The sequence below is a fragment of the Sorex araneus genome, chromosome 3 (assembly GCF_027595985.1).
Source record: "Sorex araneus isolate mSorAra2 chromosome 3, mSorAra2.pri, whole genome shotgun sequence".
Lineage (NCBI taxonomy): Eukaryota > Metazoa > Chordata > Mammalia > Eulipotyphla > Soricidae > Sorex > Sorex araneus.
This window is the reverse complement of record NC_073304.1, coordinates 116,937,884-116,959,329: the sequence shown is the minus strand read 5'-3', so window position 1 is coordinate 116,959,329 and position 21,446 is coordinate 116,937,884. Positions and strand designations below refer to the sequence as shown.

Below are 21,446 nucleotides of genomic sequence, written 5' to 3'. Positions count from 1 at the left end.
AACTATGCAAAGGACTTAAGCAGAAGGGAGAAGCAATATTTAACTTAAAAATACAAATCCAGAGTCCTTAGAAGGATCTGACCTTACAAGTTAACAGAGTCTGATTAAGAGAAAAAGGTGATTGACCAGTTGTGGAAGCAGAGCACAAAGAAAGAGGTTACAGATAAACAGAGGAATTGGGGTACTTTGGGAGCACTGTGATGGTGTTAGTCAGTGAGCCTAAACTCCCTGCAGCCAGGGAGGAAGGACAAACCAATGTTAAGCCTAAAATGTTTAGAGCTATATTCCAATAAACAGAAGAGTGGGAGTGTCTCGGGAGCACTGTGACTGGTGTGACCCAATAAACCTAAGCTCCCAGTGGCAAAGGAGAAAGGACAAACCAATGTTATCCTAGGTTTGAATGCTGGTACCAGTTGTTCTCCCAACCATCAATGCCCCCAATACTTCACAGTGTTGCCCAGGGATTTCAGGGGTCTCAGTGTTAGGGCAGCATTGCATCCTTGGGCCCTTGTGCTGAACTGATGGCCTGGGAACACTCTCATGAAAGGGGTTGGTGAATCTGGAACCAGGGAAGTTGCTGACCAGGCTGCAGCGTAGGAGTTGCAGATGAGAGGACCATGTTTTTACCCTGTACTACCTTGTTTGAGCACTGTGTGTGCGACTCTTGAGGCTTGAGCTGGGAGTACCACCAAGCAACCCAGCCCTACCCGAAAGAAAACTTGGTGAATCTTGGTAAAAGGTATTAAGCTATTCTTCATATTCTTCATTTATCGTATTTCCATAGTTTGAAACTATTTCTTGATTTTTATTTTGATCCATTCAACTGTAATTGTGTGTTTGAGTTGTTTCCATATCTTGGCTGTTGTACCAAGTGCAGTTCTGACATAGATGTGCATGTTTCCTTTTGAATTGGTGGTCTTTTTGTGTTGGGGATAGATGCCAATGATTGCTATCTCAGAGTCATACGGGAGTTCTATTCCTGTGCTTTGGAGGAATCGCCATATGCTTTCCATAGAGGTCACACCAGAGGACATGGCCTCCAGCAGTGCCTGCAGACTGACTCCACAATAAAGTTGGGCAAGGCTAGAGAGGAAGGTGCAGTCCTGGGGGAAAGACAGGGGTACACTGGCAATGGGTGTGCTGTTGGGATTATGTCTGTGAGAAACCAGTACTAATAGTATTGTAAACCAAAAATGATTTATTTTAAGAAGGTAGAGTTCCACTGGGTTGCTGGGTAATATTTTTTCTATAAAGGGGAAGGTCAGCCAAATAGGTTTGGGAGCATCTGCTAATTCTTCTGTTCTGTCCTCTTTAAATCTGTGTCCTACACTGAGTCTTCTCTCGAGTTCTTACTAGCATTAGTTGATGTTTGTGTACACAGGTCCTACAGTCAGAGTTCAGGGCAGGTATACTAATTCTGTCATTAGCATTTCAGGGCCCTGTGGATGAGATTCCAAGGTAGTTCATGATGTTGAAGTGAAAATAATACTATTTTCCCTGCTCCTAAGCATTGCTATGTTTATCTCTATTGACAGTTTAAATTTTGTGAAAAGTTTTGATTTTAATAACAGGATCCACCTCTGTACTTAAAGTTTCAAAGTTTTGAAAACGCTGACCTAAATCTTTTAGTATTCACATCCCTAATTTATTTCCTTTTCTCTTGTAGCTGTTGTTTGGATTAGACATTGCATATGCTTTGTTATTTGCTAACTTGCTAATTTCTAGTTTTCTCTCTTTTTTTTATGAGTATCCTTTTTGTCGCAAATGTTGTAAATCCTTTGGAATTACAGTGCATGTGTTTTACTTGCATATAGAATGCTAACACAGAGACATACCATTCTTAGTTTTGATTAGTTGTCCAGATTAATACATGTTAGCTAACTTGAGACTTAAATCAATTTCTGTAATTCCTTGTTTGAGTGTGTCTAGTAGTAGGAGTCTTGTATAAAAAAGTTACCAGGTAGTGAATTTTTGTTTTTATGAAGAGAAGTTTTGCTGCTTTTAATTAGATGTCACAGTCCTGGCTAATCAATGCTTTAGCTCTTCATTCTCTGAATGTATTTGACAGCTTAGAGGAATTGTGTCACCGAGCAAGTTGCAGATCTTCAAGTTAGCCAACATAATTTCCTGATTGTTTAAATTATGAGCTACTCATCTTTAATACACCTAAAATTTATACTATTTAGAGGAGGGTACAAGTGTGAAGAGAATAGAGATTAACAGAATTAAATATTCATTGCTTTAAAATAATTATTCCTCTATATTTATGCTTTAATTGAAAAGCTTTTAAGCTGCTCACATTGTTCCAGAGATTTAAAATACTATTCATTGTGGGGTTTTATGCATACAAACTTTCAGTACCACACATCCACACCATTATTTTCATATATACTATATTATATATCATATTTCCATATATACCGTATTATATACCAACCTCCCCCCCACCCATTAGAAGCTCCTTTCTTTAAACAATTCTTTGCAGATAAATTATTTTTATGATGGACAGTGTTATTTACATTCATATAGTATTTTAATGGAAAATTTAAATTTGGACTTATAATAAACTTATTTTTTTATTTTGTTACCTTTTTCCCACTCTGCCCCTCATGTATTTTGATAATTTCAATATGATATAATTTTTAAAATTTCACACATTGTGATTTAATGTATTTCTAAACAGAAAATTTTACTGTGTAATAATTGTCAAATACTAACTTTATTTTTTCTTGCCTTGATTTCCTCATAGGTTTGATGAACTTGTAAAAAAATTCAAAGTCGAATATCATGCTGGAGGCTCTACGCAGAATTCCATTAAAGTGGCCCAGGTTGGTTAATTACTTTTAAAGTTATAAAGAATCAGATCGAAAATGATTCTTTATAACTTGGTCATTTTGCATCATTGCTTCTATCTCTATTTGAGGCTATTGAATAGTTTTGTTGATTTCAAAATGTTTTCAGTTATAAAATGGTTTCAGTTATTTGTTTTAAGCAACCAAATTTAAGCCACAAAAATGATCATAATTGATACTTTCTAAAATATTGGTAAGATAAATGTTTTTAAAATATTTATTGATTATTTGCATATATTTATTCTTGGTTACCTCATGAATGTCTAGACTTTTCATTTTGTAACTTTTTTGTTGTTCCTTTGCAGCAATGCCTTGTTTTGTGCCTAACATTCTTTTTTTGTTTGCCTGTTTATTTGGGGGCCATGCCTGGTTGTGCTCAGGCCTTGCCCCTGGCTTTGTACTCAGAGGTGACACCAGGAGGTGTTCTCGGCACCATATGTGGTGCCAGGGTTGAACTGGGCAGATCCCTGCAAGGCAGGTGTCTTACCCCTCCACTCTCCATTGTAAAGAATGCCCTGGTATTCCTTAGTTTGGGGGCTATGTTGTTATTGTTGTTTGGGGGGTTGGGGGAATACAAGCAGCTGTGCTCAAGCTTGCTCCTGGCAGAGGTCAGGACACACACGTGGTGTCTGGCATCAAACTCGGGTCATTCTGTGCACGGCAGGCTCTCTGCCTGCTGTATGGACGGTCTCTCCACCATCCAGCGTTCCTTTGTTCTGCGACATCAAAGTATTTTTTCTTCTCTTTTTTATTTGTACTTTCCCTCTGCTTGTGAGTCTTTTCCTGTGCAGTTTTTTGTCTTTTTCTATTTTTATGTTTTGCTGTTTGTGCTGCAGGTCAAGCCTAGAGCCTCACTGGTCTGAGGCTGGTGCCCCACTGCTGAGTCACCTACCTGGCCCAGTAGTGTTTTGAATATGATTTAACATTAGGGTTTGTGCATTTCTTGTATTAGGTCAAAAGTGTGTGCCTATAGCAATATACTACATATATTTTCTGCTATAAAGATTTGTGTATATGTGTGTATATATGTATGTATACATATAAGTACATAAGTGTAGATACAGATCCATTTGTACTTAATTATGTATATCTGCGCATATCTTTGATATACATACACTCATCTATCTGTTACCCTGTTATCCTCCGTGGGTAATTGGATAAGTTCATTTGACATTAGCTCTTTATGTCACCATTCTAATTATCTAATCCAGCAAAAGTGTTGATGTTGTATTTAAAATTCCAGTCAGGGAGGCCATGAGAAAAAAGCTTTAGGTACCTCTGGTTGTTACCGCTGCAACTCAAATACTAGGTCAAAATTCTCCTCGCTACAGTTATAGGTCATCTGTGATATACTCGAATTAGTTTAATTTTTCGTTGATTTTTTTTAAAAGTTTAATTAAACTCAAGAGTAGGAAAGTGGAGAATTGGCAAAGTGAAGGCCACTTTTTGATATATTGATGTAACTCTTAGTTGATTTAGACATACAGTGTTGTCTTTTGTTGTCTTTCCCGAGCTCCAGTTTAATCACAGTCCTAAAATATTTTAGATTGTTAAAAATATCTTCACAATAGCCAATTGTGTTCAGCATTCTAAAGTCTTTGTGTGTACCCACTGATTGATACCACTTTTGTAAAGCTTCTGTTCATTACTTTGTGTGCTCAGGTTAATAGAAGGACACTTACTTTCATCTTTAAATATTATCTTTTTTGCTTTGGCTACTGAAACAAAGTACGTCAATATGGGTTAGCTTAATCAACAGAAATTTATTTTCTCATAGTTGTGGAGGCTGGGAAGTCCAAGACTGAGGTTCTGTGTCTTTACGAGGACAAGAATGGGGGGTTATTGTCCTCCTCTTAAATGAACCCTATTTCCATTTGATGATTGCACTATCCGTAGGACCTCATTTGACTCTAATTATTCTCACACAAGTCCCATCTCCCAGTGTAATCACATTCTGGTGGGGAGTTTCAGCACTTGAAATTTTAGGGGTGAGGGCCAGGGACACACAATATTGTCCGTAACAGACATCTTTGAAAAAGTCTCCGTCTCTCTTCTCTTTCTAGATCTGGCAAGTTACTAGCTGTTCGCTAAGATACTTGCTGCTCTCTTAAGAATCCATCCATTTCTATCTCCTCAAACTTGTTCCTTCCATCACTAATCACTAGCTCTCTTTGGAGGTAGCTCCTCAGTAGAGCACTTACCTTGCTTGTGTAGCACCAAGCACTTAGACATGTAATATGCATGTGTATGTGTATATATATTATGTGTGTTTGTGTTTATACACATGTACAAACACATCTCAGGACTCTTATAGGTTTCTTATTTCTTTTTAAATCTGATCTTGGCATTATTTATAGAACAATAATGGATTGTTATTCTGCATTTCACCAGACTGGTGTGCCCGGGACAATGTATTCTCTAATGGTTTGCTCATTTCTGCTTAGGGCATGGAAGTAGATGGGATTTAAAGCCGGGTGGAAGCCCAGAGGACTCTCACAGGGGTGTAGAGTGCCCGCTTTGAGAACATGTGGTTGTGAGTTTCCGTCCCCGCAGTCTGGCTGCTCTGCTCTCTCAGGCCCTGAGCCTCAGCCCAGAGTGTGTGAGCACTACAGCAAGGCTTAGGACTCGGACGAGCCATGCACCTAGCAGATGTGTGAGTGCCATGGCCAGAAGTGCAACTCCAGTGGGCACTTGTCTGGCATGTGAGCCTGTCAGTGGTCCCGGGAACACCCCAAAGTATAACTTGTGTGCCTCCACGCAGAGTTTTGCTGGGAGGAGCTCTTTAGTTGAGAATTGGGGGGGACCAGAGCCAGAGCTCAGGGAAGGTGAAGGTGATGGAGTGATAAATCAGATTTTGAGTACTCATCCAGTATTTCATTTTTGATATAAGTTGTGAGTTTGGCTTGTAATCCTATTGATTGGGAAACTGATAATTTTCCTCGTCTGTAGCGTGCAGACCAATTCAGTTCTGTCCGCGTGTGTCGCTCTATTCAAAGCACTGTGATCTATCTTAGGCAAACCAGTAAACAAGTGCTTCTTACTTTTAAGGTTACTGCCCATGTAAGAGTCACTCAACATAGCAGTGCCTTTTCTTTAACCACCATGTCACTTCTCTTTCTTCTTCTCTTTCCTTATCATTATTTGGAAAGTACATTTGCTGTTAATGAACAAAGTGAACACTTGGAGCTTTTATTGTAACAAAATTGTATTTGCGAATGGGAATAGTGAGATGGAGAGAGAAAACTATGAACTCTTACATTCAGTATATCATAGCAGCATTATTCTACCTCATAGGCAAACTTGTGATAACTGTCTGTCCATTGCTAGTAGGCTGTGCCATGTATTCCATTTATTGTTATAATTGTGGCTAGTGTTGTTTTTTATGGGTGTGCTTTTTTTGGGGGGGGTCTTTATAAAGAAGATGTTTTTCTTTTTATGGATCCTCTAGATGTAAGCTCAGATTTGTTTTTTTCTAACTTTCTGAGCTAGGCCTATGTAAAGTTTTGGTTTTTGGTTTACTGGACCAAACCTGGCAGTGCCCAGGCTTTACCCACAACGCTGTGCTCAGGGATCACTCCTGCTGTGCTCAGTGGACCATATGTGCTGCTGGGTATCGAACTTGGGTTGGCGCCTTCAGCCCTGCATTAGCTCACGCATCCTAGGTTTGCTTTTTTTTTTTTCTGATTTTTTATTCTTTTTTCCTTTTTTTTTTTTAATTTTTGCTTTTTGGGTCACACCTAGCGATGCTCAGGGGTTACTCCTAGGTTTGCACTCAGGAATTACTCCTGGCCGTGCTTGGGGGACCATGTGGGATGCCGGGGATCGAACCCGGGTCGGCCGCGTGCAAGGCGAATGCCCTACCCGCTGTGCTATCGCTCCGGCCCCATCTTTTTTCCTTTTTTTTAATTGAATCACTGTGACAAACAGTTACAAAGCTTTTATGATTGAGTTTCAGCCATACAATGAACGAAAACCCATCACTCCACCATTTTCCACCACCAGTGTCCCCAGTTTCCTTCCTGCCACCTCCACCCCTCACCACCTCCTGCCTCTATGTCAGACAATTTCCTTCTTTCTCTCTACTTTTGGCATTATGAGTTTGCAGTACAGATACTGAGAGACCTTCACGTTTGGTCCTTTATCTATTTTCACCACACATCTCCCATCCCAAGCGATCCCTCCAACCATCATTAACTTAGTGATCACTTCTATATCCCAGCTACTAGGTTTGTATTTTAAAAAATTTTCCCTTTATACTGCTTTGCTGCTTATTACAGGTCCTGATATGTTGTATCTTCATCTTTGTTCATCTGCAGGTATTTTGCTATTTCATCTTTGTTTTCCTCATTTACCTAGTAGTTGTTCAGTTGCATGATGCTTATTTTCCTCATAATTGTAATTTGCCCTCTTCCTCTGGTTCATTTCCAGCTTTAAATTCTGGGAATCTGATATAATGCTTGATGTGATTTTTCTAAATTTATTGAGACTTGAGTTCAGTACCAACAGAAGTCTCATAGAAGCCTGGAATAGAATTTGCATTATTTTATTGTTGCTTTCCTTAGAATGCTCTGTATGTATCTGTTAAGTTCATCTGACCTGTTTTTGAGTATTTTCAAAACTTTTGTTTCCTTGATGATTTTTGTTCTTGATCATCTTTCCATTGCTGTAAGTGTTGGGGGATGTTTAATTTCCCAACTATTGTTGTATTGTGAATGTCCCTCTTAAATCTGTTTATATTTGCTTGATATCTTTCAGAGCTACTATCCAAATCATCAGGAAATTATAACATTTACTATTATATACTTGGGCTGGAGCGATAGCACAGCGGGTAGGGCGTTTGCCTTGCACACAGCCGACCCGGGTTCAATCCCCAGCATCCCATATGGTCCCCTGAGCACCGCCAGGACTAACTCCTGAGTGCAGAGCCAGGAGTAACCCCTGTGCATTGCCAGGAAAAACCCAAAAAGAAAAATATATATACTATTATATACTTATTTAATTTATTGTAATTATTCAATTTTGTTTACCTATTAAATGAACTTTTAATAACTAATTTTCTTATTTTATTGGATTTGTTACCATTATAGAATGCCCAGCTTTATCTCTTGCTATCTTGTTTAACTGGACATTTATCTGATAAAAGTATATTAGTTTTAAATCTATTTTTATAGATTGATTCTCTTACAGATAACATGTTGTCGGGTTTTGCATCTTAATTCATTTAATTTCTCAAGTCTAGTTCATTTATATTAAGTGTGATTATTGTTGTGAGAGAATTTATCTTTAGTATCTTCCCATATACTCTAGTTTTTTACCCAACTTTTGTATAGGCACTCTGATTTACAATACTTCCAGTAGTGGGGTTTCAGGCATGCAGTATTCCACCAATACATCCAGCCCAGTGTCATTGTCCCTGTCTAACTGTCAAAGGCCCCCTGCTCTCTGCCTTTTTCATCCTTTAGGTAACCATTTCATATTAGTTTTTTTTCTGGGATTTCTGTTTCTTAATTCAAAGATTAGGTAAGAAATTTTTTTTGCTAAGCATATTGTTTCAAGTTCAAGAACAAGTACAGGGGTTAAAGTGCTTCAGTGCTTGCATTGCATGCAGCTGCTCCCAGCCTAATCTCCAGGTCTGCATACCTTCACTTGAGCACTGCCAGGAATTGCCACTGAACATAGAGCCAGCAGTAGCCCCTTGAGCACTATGGGTGTGCCCCAACCTTTCCCCTACTATGCAATAGCAGCTTTCTGTAGGGGTGGTATATGCTTGGCAGAGTCCACTGCCTTTTCTTCGGTGATGGCCTTTATTTCTTCTTCCCATAACTGAAAGAGATGCTTGCAGGATAAACATCCCTTTGGTCTGCCCTGTTTCCATGGTTTTCTCTGTGCATTTGATTTCTTTTATTGAGCTCTATGGATGCTGAATCTGTTATTTTCTTACTCAGAGCTTCAATATCTGCCTTTGGGGTATTTTTGGTGGTGGTGTTTTTTGTTTTTGGCTTTTTGGGGGGGTTGTTTTTATCTCTGAACTTTTGTTTTTCCTGTTTTGTTCTGTCTCTTTTGCTTCTCTGCTTATCCTGTTGCTCTTTGAAGTGACTCTCTGATATTCTTTCAGCCGTTTTTTGCATTTCTTTAATTGCAGTTTTGAACTTCCTATTTGATCCCATGCCTTTGCTCTTGGATTCTGTAGATGTGATGTTATATTTCCTTGATGTTATATGTGGACTGGAGCGATAGCACAGTGGGTAGAGCATTTGCCTTGCACACAGTTGACCCTGGTTGATTCCCCTGTCCCTCTCGGAGAGCCCGGCAAGCTACTGAGAGAATCCCGCCCACACGGCAGAGCCTGGCAAGCTCCCCGTGGCGTATTCGATATGCCAAAAACAGTAACAAGTCTCACAATGGTGACGTTACTAGTGCCCACTCGAGCAAATCGATGAACAACAGGATGACAGTGACAGTGGCGGTGACAGTGATGTTATATTTCCTTTGAGGTTTTGGATTTGCCATATGTCAATCTTCTTTGCCCATTTGCAAGTTTAAGTTTCCCTATTTTTACTTAAATAAATGTATTTATTGTATTTTGAACCACACCTTGCAGGCTTACTTCCAGATGCTGTGGTGGCTGGGACCGAGCCCCCAGCTTCATGCAAAGCCTTCGTGCAGGTTGCCTGGCGGGCCCTTCTTTCTCTCCTAGGCTCTTCACTCTGTCTACAATTGAGAGAGAGCAACACTGGTCTGTTTTTTTTATGAGGAACATGCTGGTGTTTCATTTAGGCATTTTGGTTGGGGCCTCAGCTGACTTATTAAGGTACTTTAGGTTGTGTTTGCAGTTGCTATGTCAGCTGGGTGGCGGAAGGGATGCAGGGATTCGGATACTGTGGAGAACGTACTGGGTTGGTCCTGGTCCCTATTTGTTATACCTTTGATACCCTCCCCGCCCCACCCACCTATGTACTGGAACCCAGGTCTATGGCAGTTTGTCCATGGTCAGTGTGCTTCATAACGTCAACACATCTGGAGAAGCTGTGTTTGGGGTTCTAGTTAGTTCAGTGCTTTCTCTGTTCGTTTTCCCCTGTCACTGCCTATTCAAATGCTGGGTTTTTCTGTGTAAGCTAAATATTTGTCCCAGGCATCAACTGAGGTCAGGGATGTCGCTCAGCAGTCGAACCCTTGTTTTGCAAATTTGAGGCCTTGGATTCAATTTTCAGCTCTGCAAAACAAAACAAAAATAAAAAGGCATGCCCCTCCACACCATCTTCTCTTCTGCTCCTCAGCTCCCTGGAAGCCCTTCCTCCTCACCAAAGCCTGGTCCTCCGTGTCCTGTTTGTACTGCAGTCTGCAGTTTGTGAGGTGTGGAGGATACTTTGGGGTCTGTTCTGGTGAATTGGTGTGATCTGCCATGTCATTTTAATTGTGGACCAGAGGGATAGTAGAGTGGGTAAAGTACTTGCACTTAACTTACTTACTTGGGTTCAATCCTGACATACATCTGGTCCCCCGAGGCCTGCCAGGAGTGATTCTCTCAGCACAGCTATGTATAGCTGCGCTACCCCCCAGTCCCCAAAAAAGCCATTTTTTTCTATGCTTCTTGAAAATTGACTTGCTAATTTTTGTGGATTTGCTAAAAAGAAATTATTTTTATTTGTACATTTGGCACATATAAGAAGTTGCCATTTCATCTTTGTTATGCTGGATTATATCAGGTCATTATTGGAATTTGTGATTTTTTTTTTTCTCTTTCACTCCCCTCCCCAATATAGTCTTCAGTATTTTTCTTTTGGAAATCAAGATGACACTGGTTAGTGGTATGTTTTCTTTCTTAATAACAAATGTAAAGTAATCCACATGTGCTAGAGAGACAGTACAGTAGTAGGGGTACTTGTCTTGCTTGCACACAGCTGACTGATACAGGTTTAATCTTTGGTGCCCCATATGGTTCCATGCCTTAACAGGGGTGATCCCTGAGCGCAGAGTTAGGAGCAAACCCTGAACACCACCAGGCAGTATGTACACATTATGTTTTTTTTTTTTAATTTTCATGTAATAGTTGGAAACAGTATCTAGTATGATTTATTGATAGTCAATGACCAAGTTAGAATATAGGGTTAACTCTGTGAATGCAAGGATGGTTCGGGATTACTGAATCTGAGATTGTACCTTTTGGAGAGATGTTTTTTAATTCTAGTTTATTTCGTTAAATTACATTGTTTTCTGGGGCTGGAGCAATAGCATAGTGGGGTGGGCGTTTGCCTTGTATGCGGCCGACACGGGTTTGATTCCCAGCATCCGCCAGGAGTAATTCCTGAGTGCAAAGCCAGGAGTAACCCCTGTGCAATGCCAGGTGTGACCAAAAAAGCAAACATAAATAAATAAATCAAAAGAAAAAAATTACATTGGTTTCTGAAAGTATCAGGAATTTAGTGTTTCGAGGCCACACCCACTACTAAATTGCCTGAACCTCTCCACCACCAGCCATTGGCTTTTTTCAACCCTCTTTGTGGAGACATTTTTATTGCTTGTTTGTTTTTGAGACTATTAAGTTGATTTTGGGGGCCATTTCAGGTACTGTTCAGGGTTTACTCCTGGCTCTGCTCAGGGATTCCCTCCTGGCGATCTCAGGGTCTTTCTGGGGTTCTCAGGATCAAACCACGTGATCCGTGCCAGCCATAGACCAAGCAGGCGCCCTCCCTGCTGTACTTTCACTCTGGCCCTGAAATACTCCTATCTGTTGTAGCCTCATCACTCTCTTCCATATTTTGTCTTTTGCAGATCACAGAAATGCCTCTAATTTAATTTTACGTATCACAATGTGTTTTGAAAGTTTTAATCATGCTTCCAGTTTAGAAAGGCTATTTTTTTTTTTTGCACAGGGGTCACTTCTGGCTCTGCACTCAGGAATTACTCCTGGCAGTGCTCAGGGGACCATATGGGATGCTGGGAATCGAACCCGGGTCGACCGCGCGCAAGGCAAATGCCCTACCCGCTGTGCTAACGCTCCAGCCCCTAGAAAGGTTGTTTTGAATTTAGGTTCTCACAGATATAATACTCTTAAGTAGAATATTAAATATTTTTATAAGCCATTTTACTTCAGATGAAATCAGTCAGAAGAATAATGCTTCCCAGAATAATAAAAATTAGTGACCATTGCTCATGAGTCTATATTTCTATTTCCTTAACTTTAAATCATTTCCTGCCATCAGCTGGATCATATTTCTTGGATTGCTCATTAATAGTAATTCTGTTAATATAAAAATCAGTGTAACATGATTGATGTCATACTTCAAAGCTGATGCTCTCTTCAAAATTGTTGATGGTAATATAAGATGAAGGGTGTGTATGGTCATAAAAAATGATAGTTATTTCATCCTTAATTTAAGTGTAAAGTCTACTCATTGATTTTTTTTTTTAATCACTGGCTTGCATAGCACAAAGAAGTGTATTATGATTGTGAGACTATGAAAAGGTAAATTTATGGTTAGCTTCCAAATCTGCTCTAGAGTTATTACCATCTGGTCTCTTTGGAGACAGCTATAATTATTTTCGGGAATATTTTCAACTCCCAAAAAGCATGGTTTGTGTATTGGCAGAAAGTAAAAAAATACCAGTGGTTTAAAACATATGTAGTTTTCTTAGAGTTAGGCAAGGGAAATGAACTGAAGAACTAATTGAGACTCATCAATAATGATGTGGTTTGTCTCAGTGTTGTCAGAATTCATTCATAGTGCACAAAATATCGCACAACGAAACAATCGAGTATAATGGAAATACAATAGCAACTCTTTGGCACATTATTTTATCTTCATTTAAATCACTGAACTATAATATGTTCTCAGATTAATTATAGTATAAATTACAGAAACAAAGGATTGTCTCATTTTGTAGATATTTAACAATAAAAAACAAAACATGTTCATGTTAAAGTAATTCTAGAGTTCAGTACAGCAAAAATGCCTCTAGAAATTTTTTTTAATGTAAGGCAGCATTTAAAGTAATTTTATATATGTCATGGAGATATATAGATCACTTATACTTAAGAAACATTGTAAACCACCTTCAATTTTACATGAGTTAATAGTAATAGGATAAAAATTATGTGACTTCACTTTTCTGTTCTAAGAGTTAGCAGGAGAGAGATATACAAAAAATGAGATGACAAATTAAAAAAATGGAAACCATCTATTTCTGTTCAGCTGTTTTAAAAGAAAAATGCCTGGTGAGCTGGGAATATACAGGAAATTTAAATTTGTGATTGAGAATAAAAAATGCCTTTGTGGTTTGAAAAAGAAATACCAGCATGTCACATTAAAGTTATGGTATCTACAGTATTGTATAGTTAGTGGGAAAATGTATTACATCAGGGGGCATGTTGCACTTTAGAGAACTAGTATGGGGATGCGGATGAAGAGAATAACTGCATAAAGACCTGAGCATTAATAATCCAGCCAGAGAGGAAGAATTTTTCTGTCTCCCATGTAACATAAAACAGATGTTACATTCTATGAGAAACATTCTTAACTAAAATAAGTGTTTAGATGGCTGGTCAATAGGAGAAACATGAACAATGGCAATTTAATATTGAAAATGTATTCCTCTTGTCAATTTATAGTGGGGTTAAGGAGGGTGAAGGAAGCTTGCTAAATATTGTACTTTGGATGTCTTAATTTAGAGACCCGAAAGTTCACAGTAGGCGGAATTAATTTTTAATTTATAAAGTTTTGCAAATATAGGCTGTTTCCTTTCTCAAAAAATGGTAAAATTCCACGATTTTGAGACTACAGATCTGATTTACTGTTTGAGTAGGTGATGTACACAAAACTTGATTGTAATGAACTGTCAGCTCACCCTCCCGACATTACTGAGTAGTTGGCAGCTGAATGAAGGTCTATGAGGAAGTACCAGTGGGAATGTTACCATAGTCCTAAGTCGTTTCATTGCTTGATTAAAACGTTTACCTTTTTTTTTTTCAATTTATAGAATTTATGTTTAATTTACATACAGTACAGTTAACCTTTTAAATATGTCATTCAACAAGTTCTGACACATGCACCATTATGTAACCACAAGAACGAACTAGCGAGTGGTTTGGTCACCCCCAACCTTCCCTCTCGCCCTTTCATAGCCAACCTCTCCCCTCCCTCAGCTTTTAGCAATCACTGCTGTGTTTTTGTTGGCAGACGCAGCCCTTCTTGATTGGTATGCCAAAACTGTAAGGCTCTGGCTGCTCTGTTTTCCTGGGACATTTCTCAGCATTATTTATACAGCTGGACGGCTTAAGACATGAGGTAACTGTCTCCCCGCAGACAAAGAGCAGACTTAGTTACTGTTTGCTATAAAATTGGTGGATTCCCCCAGCTTTATGATCCTCACCTGCCAATGCAAACCTACCACATACATAGCATCTAGCTGAACCGTGTCGTGTCAGCCCCGGAGGACTTTGGGAAAAGGAACTGATGCATAGACACTCATGTTCTTTTGCTTTGTCATCGGTCATAAAGTCTTCTGTCCGTAACCCGGGGTGACTGTGTCTTCTGCCCTCATCTAGGAATTAGTGGTAGCTCTTTTTTTGTGGGGAGGGAGGAGGGAGGATGGGGGTGGGTGGAAAGCTTTTAAACCAGGTAAGAGGGTATCTCATGGTGCACCCTTCCATATAGTTGTATCATAAATGTTTAGCTCCTATATTCAGATGCCTACGTGTCTGTTCAGGGCAAATCATAGTTATTGACAAGGTTCCTGGTGGACTTTCACGGGGGCGCTGCCTCTCCATGTGAGGCTTGCTTTGCAGCCAGTGCTTTGAAGCCGTACTCGGTAGACCAGATGGAATATTGGGATCAAACCCAGGTTGGCTGCATGCAAGGCAAACGCCTTACCGCTTATCACTCCAGCCCCAGCAATTTGTATATTTATCCCTAGAATATAAAGGAGTCCGCTAGCTATACACCTGGAGGTATTATTGCATATTCCCTCTTCCTGTTATCTAGTTTTAAATGTTTAAAGTAAAGGAGGACATATAAAGTGGCAAATTAGAATCTAAACCATTTTCAGTATATTTAACCATCTGAGAAGTGCAAATTAAAACCACTGCATAAATATTCAAATATAGCTAAATTTTAAAATAGCTAAATTTGGTTTTAGATGCTAACAGTAGTAAGTGATGGTGAGAATGTGGAGTGACTGAATCTGTCATTCATTGCTGGAGGGGCTATAAAATGACAGAGCCACTCTGAAAACTGGTGTTTCTTCTAAAAATAAACATACCTTTCCATCTGACTCAGCAATCAGATCCCTGAGTATCAAGAAATGAAAACTTAGATTCATGCACAAACCTACTGCACAAATCCTTGTAGCAGTTTTATATATAGTTGGTCCAAACAGAAAATAATTCAGTAATCTCCAGCAGATGACTTCATAAACACATATTCATAATATTCTAACACCATGTGAGTAATATTTTTTTTGGATTTTTGGGTCACATTTCTGGCAGTGCTCGAGGGGGCCATATGGGATGCAGGGTATCGAACTTGTGTTGGGCACATGCAAATTCAGCACCCCACTTGCTTTACTATGGCTCTGCCTCCCCCCACGGAATAATATTCATCATTCAAAAGGAGTAACTGAGACCAGAGGTAGCTGAGCTCATACCTTTCATGAGTGAAACCTCTAGTTCGACCCAAGTCTTGGGGATTCTTCTCCTTAGCACAGCCAGGTGCAGCCCTCATGAACTCCTCCTCCACCCACGGTACACTTCTAAAAAGGTATAAAGAATTAGGATAGACAACAGTGAGCATGAGTCTTAAAAAGATCTTAAGTTCTGTATCTTTGTCATTACCTAAGATTCTTAAAAATCAGTTATTCTTGGAGATGAGAACTGCGAATTCTAGTGGCGCTAGGGATGATGAGGTAGGGCTTGGCTTCTTGGTAGCGGGGCAATGGTTCTGTATCTTGATTTTGACAGAGGTCATGCAACTCCATATAGCCGATAACATTTGGTACCTGTATATCATGCACATACAGAAAAGTGCCTATGACAAATAAGTGAAACCTGTGTTGGTGAGACAGTATTGGGGGTGCTTGCCTTTAGTGTGGCTGGCTAACCCCGCTTCTTTCCCTGGCACCACATATGGTCGCTCCCCAGAGTACCACCTGAAGTGACCCCTAAGCTCTGCTGGATGTTACCCTAGAATAACAGCAACAACACGAAGTGGTGAAATCTGATTTGTGGCTGTAGTCAGTATTGTATGAATGTCAGGGTTTGGGTGTGATAACTAAACTTTGGTTTTACTGTGTTCTTATTGGGATAAACCAGAACAGTGCATTCTGTTATTGTCTGGTAGATCTAAAATTCTTCTTCTTTTCATTAATTTACAACATTCTATAGATTTCACACACACATATAAAATATATTGTAGCCCCCACCAATAGTCCATTATGTATCTATTGCTGTAGTATAATTGACCCTTTATGGGATTAACCTGATCCTGTCCACATTCCTTCTGGCTGCCACCAACCTTTTTTCATAATCTTTAGGGTGTATTTTGTTTTGTTCTGACTTTCAGGGTGTAGTTTTATGCTCTGACATCTCCATCATGACTACCACAGAAAGTTCAGTTTTCATCCAACACTATATAGTTTCTCTCCCCATTATTAGTTACACATCCCCTTTCCTCTCAGGTAACCTCCTGAGGTAATTACTCTCAGGTAATCCTACAGTTAGATTAGGTAGGATTGGTTTGGGTTTCTTCCCAACAGAAAAAGGAGGGGGATCATACAGTATTTGTCTTTTTCTATCTGATTTATTTCACTAAACAGTATTCCCTCAAGGTAATCCACAGTGTCATGTATAGCAATGGATATTTCCCTTTTTGGTCTTGCATATAGCAAGCAGCACTTCACTTTTTTGTTATACATAATGTATATAGTTAAATATGGTTTTTACAATGGGGATATGTTGTGAAAAATGTTTTATTGAGTGAGTTTTGTCATTGGACAGATGCCATAGTGCATGATAGCATGATTGCCTGTGTGGGAGAGTTTATTGGAACCACCATCTCTTATGAGACCTGCTGTTGACTGATATGTTATTGTGTCACATGAGTATAGTGTGTACGCACACACACTTCACCTCAGTCACTCACCCACCTGTGTGCTTTTAGGTTATTCTTACACATAGCCGTCCTGGGTAACACTGCCTTGACATTGGAAGTATCTGTATCATTTTTGAAGTAGTATTTATATATTCTTCAGCTAAACATCCAGAAAGATAAGCTGGATGACTCAGTACTTTTAATGTATTTGAGAGATCTCCATATTTTTTTCCAGAGTTACATCACTAGTTTGCATTGCCACCAATAAGCTACAAGAGTTTCTTTTGTTTGTTTTTTAGCATCCTTGTCAAAATTTGTTTCTTATCTTTCTTATAATAATTATTCTGCCTGGTATAAATTGATAACTTGTGGTTTTTATTTATATTTCCTTAAAATCAGTGATGATAAATACCCTGATATTTATTTTTAAAAGTCCCTTGTAGGTAAGGGTTTCAAGGACTATGAAACATTGTTTGAAAATTGCTTTTGAAAACTGTTTTGCGTTATTAATTTCTTCACACAATTCTAGTATAATAAATATTAATAAAATTGTTTTGTTTTCAAAATGATCCGCTCTGTGGAGTAAATTAGAGACACTCATAGATTGTTTAGAATTCTGTGCTACAGATGGAAGCAGTTGGTGATTGCCCACATCATCGGGAATAAGTTTCCTTTGCCGATAGCATTCTATTCCTTTATTTGACAATTTTCTACCCATTTTATGTATCTCAGCTAAAACATCTTTTCTAGAGATCTTATCCCTGCCACACTTTTTATTCTCAGACTTATTTTTGTTGCACTCATTTAGGTTCCTCTAATAGAAATTGTCGGATTTGGTAATACATTTTAAATCTTGGCTCTAAAAATAAATTATTCAGAACGTTAGACCACCTAAACTCTTTTAGTGATCTTTAGCACAGATATATTTGTAAGTGCTAGAAGAATCACTCCCTAGGTATAAGATCGATTGCTTTTCATTTTATTCACCTGAAGATAAATCACTTTCAAGATTTTGCAGACTTCTCTTTTTCCTGGAAGGAAAAAAAAAGATTTATTAAAGTGGAGGTTTCTTTGCTATATCAATGCTGGCTTTTTCTTTCCTTTATCCTTCTTTATTGAAAGAAGCCAGAGGCCAACAGTAGTCTTGTCTATCCTGCTCTTTATTTCATTGTTATTTTTAAACCAGTTGATGAAATACTTTTCTATTTTTGAAGGATCATTTTTGTACAATAAATGAGGGAATTTAACTATTTGAGTGGATGTTAATATATTACTATAAATTGTGTTTATAAAAGCACATACTGATTTATTTTTTTTTTTTTTTTGCTTTTTGGGTCACACCCAGCAATGCTCAGGGGTTACTCCTGGCTTTGCACTCAGGAATTACTCCTGGCAGAAAAGCACATACTGATTTATATTCATTAAGTATGTATTTAGGTTTCAGCTCTATTGACTAAAAAATAGTAGGTTTTGTTTTATTTTTTTGTTTTCGGGACACATCTGGTGATGCTCAGGGGTTAGTCTGCTCTCAAGAATTACTCCTAGAGGGGCTCAGGGGACCTTATAGAATGCCGGTAATCAAACCTGGGTCAGCCTGTGCAAGGCAAGTACCCTAACTGCTCTGCTTTCTCATCGCCCCTCCTCCCCGTTTTCTTTTTCCCTAAGGGAATATTATAGGAAAGAAAAGACATAAAGAAGAAGAAAAAGAGAAAAGACATACTGGGTAAAATCTCAGGATATATTTTCAGTACTTCATTATGTGTCTGCATTTCCCCTTATTTATACGATGAAAAATGGTAGGCTATTTGCCTGTATTTTCATATACTGTTTTTGTTTTGTTTGTGGACCACAACTTGCAGTGCTGAGGGATCATCCCTAATAGGACTAAGGGGACCTTATGGGGTGTCAGGGATTGATCCGGGTTGGCACATGCCAGGCAAAGCTGCTGGAATCATTGTTTAAAGTTAACTTTGTGGAACATACAAAGTAACAAGTTCAGTGTAAAAGAAAACTGAGGGCCCATTTACTGAAAACATATGGTCACATATACATGTATATATACGTGTGTATACTGTTTAAATATGAAAATTAAATGACAACCAGTTCTCTTTTGAAAACACAAAATCATTTTAGTCAAAGCATAGATTACTTCTTTAGGACAATAATTTTACATTGAAAGGTTTTTTTAACCTCCCATATATATATATATATGTATATATATATATATATATTTCACATGTTGTACTTCAAAGTAATGAAAAAGAAGCAGACGTCCATCCTCAGGTCTAGCAAATCTTTGTCCCACGTTGGAATACAGAAGGAAAGCAAAGATTTTTAATTAAATTGTCATAAAGGAATACTTTACAGGTTCTTTCTTAAATCCACTCAAATTTTCTGAAATACAGGTGAGCAGTCTTAACATGTTTAAGAAAATATTTCTGCTAGCATAGTTTTAAAATTGATTCATGATATCCTGAATTATAGTTAACTGAAATTTTATGTCATACCAATAGAACCAGTATAATAACAGACTAAATGGATTAAATGGATAGAAACTAATGAATTCATGGTGTTTGTACTGAAGTATAATTTCTTGGTTTTTTCCAGAGTTGGCCCTCAACTCTTTCTTTCCCTCCATCCTTTCCTTTCTTCCTTCTTCCCTCCCTCCCTTTCTGCTTTCTTTCTATTTTGGGGCCACACCTGGTGGTCTTCAAGGGTAATCCCTGACTGTGTGGTCAGCAATTATTTCTGGCATTGCTCAAGGGACCATAAGGGGTGCCAGGGATCAAATCCCAGTCAGTCACATGCAAGGCATGTATCTTACATGTTGTGCTATCTCTGGTCCCATCAACTTTTTTTCTCAAACAATTTTTTTTTTCATTTCAGTCAGTTCTCTGTTCTTTGCCCTCACCCCCCAGCTCTTTCCTCTCTCATTTTAGTATAATTTCCTCCTATCCCAAAATATCAGTGAAGACTACACTATAGCAGTGGTAGTGGTAAAGTGTACTCCTCAAACCCTCTCAGTAACTGTACTGTTGACCACACTAAAGCCCACATACTCATTGGGAGGGAAACTGCGGACATTTGTGGATGGATCCTGGCACTGGTGAAGGGATTTGGTGTTGGAACACTGTTTTCCTGACAGCCAGTCATGAATTCAATTCACGGTAACTTAATCAGATTATAAGTAAATAAAACTTCCACCTAGATTCCAATAGGAGACAACTTTCAGGTTCGTCCTAATAATTATTTCACCAATAAAGAAGTATCCTGTGTTATTTACACACTCACTTCATTGCATCCACACCTATATATTTTGTTTCTCTTCAGTGTGTGGGGAATGGGTGTTTCCTTTTTGTCCTTTTAATATCTAAAACTTTGCATTTGTGTTTTACTTCTCATTCTATAGTTTACCATATCCTTTCTCCCTGACCTTCACTATCTTTGTTAAAACTGTGCTTAAATTCTCTCTCATCCCTGTATAAAGTTGACAATTTTTCATCACCATCCACCATATCTACCTGCTCCTGTGTTTCCAGCACTCCTTGTCCATAGTCTGTTCATGTTATTCATTCAGTTCCTTTCATTCTTTGTCTGAAGTCCTAGTGGCAAGATTTAAGCTTTGGCCTTTGAATTGCAAAATTCCTGGAGCCCTTTTTTGGGTTCATTTCTCATTTACCTGTTGGATTTATCAAAGTTGACAAATACCAGTTTAAAACGTTTGTGTTTCACTCCCGTGATACTTCAAGTTCCCTCTTTTGCCCACAGATAGAATTTGCAGTGGAAATACTAGAATCTAACTATTCTAATAACTCCTCCCTATTTTGTTTTGTTGAAATTTTAGTCCGGGCACTACTCTTTTCTCTTGTGACCTCATAGCTTTTTAGCAAATGCATTGCAGCCCTTTACCCACCTGTGCTGCAGTACCCCCTACTTGGCGGTCTCACAGACTACCCCAGGTATCGTGGTTTCCCGTGGTATTTTTTGACACTTTCCTCCCGTTTTTTCTGGTTTGTATACTCCTCTTCTGGATCACAGAACAATTTTCCTCTGTTTACCCTAGAGCCAACCTGGCTCTATCCCAGGCTGTCTTCCACAGAGCTGCTGAAAATTATACATAGAAAAAGAAAAATTCTGTCATGTCATTTCCTTAGGGTGCATTGGTTGTTGACGTTAACATTTTGGATAAATGCAGCCTTTTCTTGCTTTTTATATCCCTTTTCTATGGAGTTAAAGCTCATATAATAAAATTAATCATTTTAAAGTATACCATTCAGGGGAATTTAACTGTAGTCAAGATGCTTTGCAATCATAAGCCCTCTCTATTTCCCAGACATTTTATCCCTCTGGACACATGAAACAGTCACTTCCCATCTCCTGCCATTCTTTGATGAGCTGCCTGTTTGTCTCTATGGATTTGCCACTTTTGGATGTCCCGTACAAATGGAATCATTACATTATGGGATCTTCTCCTGGCTTCTCAGAAGAGTGTTTTTGTAGTTCGTCTGCT

The 21,446-nt window shown here is 38.7% G+C and overlaps 1 protein-coding gene across 3 annotated transcripts in view; it reads left to right on the top strand.

Annotated features, from left to right (window-relative positions):
• Window positions 1–21,446, top strand: part of ADK (adenosine kinase) — a 481,956-nt gene that overhangs the window by 170,056 nt on the left and 290,454 nt on the right. For all 3 annotated transcript variants that reach the window (XM_055133311.1, XM_055133313.1, XM_055133312.1), the window contains one exon: window positions 2,750–2,828. In XM_055133311.1, the coding sequence (XP_054989286.1) occupies window positions 2,750–2,828 (79 nt within the window). The remainder of the gene's footprint in view (window positions 1–2,749; window positions 2,829–21,446) is intronic.